At 42.6% G+C, this 2,761-nt stretch overlaps 1 protein-coding gene across 2 annotated transcripts in view; it reads left to right on the top strand.

The window, feature by feature from the left end:
• The window catches only part of PLCXD1 (phosphatidylinositol specific phospholipase C X domain containing 1), a 19,321-nt gene that overhangs the window by 9,881 nt on the left and 6,679 nt on the right, over positions 1 to 2,761 (top strand). For both annotated transcript variants that reach the window (XM_017728573.1, XM_008629338.2), the window contains exon 4: positions 2,328 to 2,456. In XM_017728573.1, the coding sequence (XP_017584062.1) occupies positions 2,328 to 2,456 (129 nt within the window). The remainder of the gene's footprint in view (positions 1 to 2,327; positions 2,457 to 2,761) is intronic.

Genomic DNA, 2,761 nt, shown 5'->3' with positions numbered 1-2,761 from the left:
ATTGCTTGAAATTTTTGCTATCACTGTTTTGTGAGATGTCAGTTGTTTTCCTCATCTGTCCTGGGTATTTCACCCAGCAGCAGAGACAGAAGAATCCCTTGTTGAAGGGATTTTTTTCCCATAAAGATTAAGAGAACGTAGGTGTGGTCCATCATGTAAGGTTTCGTTAACTTTTTAAAATGTGCAAATATTAAGCTAGTAGTTTATCTCTTTGTTCCTTACAAACCTATGTTGAAGACAAAATTGGGGATCATGATTTAAGCTACAGCTTTTGAAGATTTTTCCAAAGAACAGACTTTCCTGACATCAGAGGTACTAAAATGCTTTCTGTTTTTGTTCTTATTGAAGGAGTAGTTAATTTTTAGGGAATTAAAATGGAATAATTGATAAATAGCGGTAAGCATGCCAAAGTTTCTTTTGTTGTGTCTGAGGATCTCTGGCAAACTGGAATCTTAGACGCTACCACGTATCAAATACGAACTGGCCATGATGAGCTGATGTGGAAGGGCACTTGCTTAGCACAGATCCTTGTTTATCCTGAGCTGCCTTTTTTCTGGGGACTTCAGCTGATGAAAGATTTAGATACCTCCTAACTTGTGGGTTTCTGGCCAGCAAAGTGACCCTGTTGGTGACAAACAATCTCTTAACATTATTATGGTAATTTTCTGGTCTGAACCCAGCGTGACAAGCAGGAAGTGGCCCAGTGCTGATAGGGAAGAGGCACGGCTACAATTCTGCCCCTCCTTAGCTCTGTGGCGCTCCAGCTATCTGTGTGGGGAGATGACTCCACCCATTGGTATCCAGAACAGACACCACAGAGCCCTACTGATGGTAGGATCCACAGATTCCTGGATGGGCCAGTGCCTGGGAGTTGCCTACTTGAGCCCCAACTGCTGTGGCTGTCAGTCTAGAGGCCCAAATGCTTCCTGTGTAATGGCTGTGTAACTTCCAGTCATGCCCTGGATGCCTGGTCTGAGATTGAAGCACTGAGCAACATTGCTCCTCAGGGCTTCCTTTTAAATGGTGCCCTTTAGGGGGCAATGTTCACACTGCCTAATTTAGTATCCAAATGCAGGTGACTAATTAGAGAATCTAATTTGTCTAGTTTTCCCGTGTAGTCAACAGAAAAGAAATGAATTCCTCTAAAGGGCAGTTCAGAGCAGCTATTTCATCTGGTGCTCTTTCTGGCCATGAAGGTTATATATGACCTACAGCCATGTGTACTCCCATCTTCAACATGCTCCAAGCAAAGGGGTATGGATCGTCCCTTCAACTGCTTCAGCCTGGTGGACACCAGGCAGGCGCTAAAGGAGCTGTTGGCCAGACCCACTGCACCATCTGGACCCCGGGGCACACGGGGCTGGTCTGTCCCAGCCCAGCCCCTTGGGCACAGCCTGGGGAGACTAAATTCATGTCCAAAGAGCACGAAGTTAGGGGGTTAAACCAGGCAAGGTGAGCATCCTGCCGTGTGTCTTAAGCTCTGTCTCAGTGCTAAAGCTACGAATTTGGATATTCAAGAGCAACTTAGCTTTCACTGAATCCTTTCTGACTTAAATCAGTACCATGTATGGTTTCTGAAATTTTTAAATTTTTATCCGTAGCAGGTTGGACTGAGATAAATTAGTATTTAAACATATTTAATTAAATTGATTCTATTTTCTTATGCTAAGGGAGTCTTGATATAAGGCAAAGATAAATAATTTGGGACTTTCTGGCCCGGAAACAGCTTTATCACCTGTTTGATTCAGCCCTCAAATCCAGTGGAAGAGCTCTGAGGGAAGTGGAACAAGAGGAGTGCCTCTGTTTTGTAGGGCTTCTACAGGTTAATTCAAACTTTATAAGAAACTTTATCTTGAAAAAGAACAATAGCCTGTAGTTTTTTCTATTTTTGTTTTTCCTTCTGTTGAGGATGTGTGAGGTCTGCAGAGACAACCATGGTAAAGTCTTTGATCTAATAAAATAAATACAGCGTTTCTAAGGTGCTGATCCTGCAATTGTTTTTAAATGAATAGTTGTGTGAAGAGCAATAATGTATTTATGCACAGGTTAATTGAGCTTTAGCTTTCAGAACACAACAAGGGCAATGATCTGAAACTAACCTAATCTGTACCTGCAGTATATGCTGTGGGTAAATTGGAATCCCTCCAATTTATGAGAGCAAAATCCTTCAAAGTTGCAACTTGGTGCCATATAGTGACATTTTAAAGACAAAAGACCTGTGAAAAATGCCGTAGGGCTAACTTTGTACCCTTTTTTTAGCTTTCTAAACTAAAGAAACAAATTTCTTTCAGGCTCTCAGGACCTTTGTCTTCTGTTTCACCTTTCAGGTCCTGACTGTGACGGAGCAACTTGAGGCCGGAGTTAGATACCTGGATTTCAGGATCGCCCACAAGGCTAATGATCCATCTATGAATTTGTACTTCGTGCATATGGTTTACACAACTGTTACTGTGCAGGTATTTTCCTAATCTTTGTGATGGCTATAAAACCAGTGCCATTTCTCTCATTTAAGGGCCATCACAATCTGAAAATGCTGGCTCAAGGTCTTCTCAGTAGGTTATTAATTTTTCTTTTGTGAGGACTTTAAACTAGAGAAAATCGGCAGGGCTGGAGATTAGTTTCAGCAGCTGCACGTGCTACTGGAGCATCTGTCATTTCCTCATGCTCAAACCAGACTGTTCTCCACTGCCTATCCCCTACCTCATGCCCAGTGTTCTGGGGCTTATCTTGTGTTGTTCCAGGATGACACACAGGGCATTCC

This window comes from Corvus brachyrhynchos, unplaced genomic scaffold (assembly GCF_000691975.1).
Source record: "Corvus brachyrhynchos isolate BGI_N302 unplaced genomic scaffold, ASM69197v1 scaffold92, whole genome shotgun sequence".
Lineage (NCBI taxonomy): Eukaryota > Metazoa > Chordata > Aves > Passeriformes > Corvidae > Corvus > Corvus brachyrhynchos.
The sequence above is the reverse complement of the archived record's forward strand: the minus strand, read 5'-3'. Positions and strand labels throughout refer to the sequence as shown.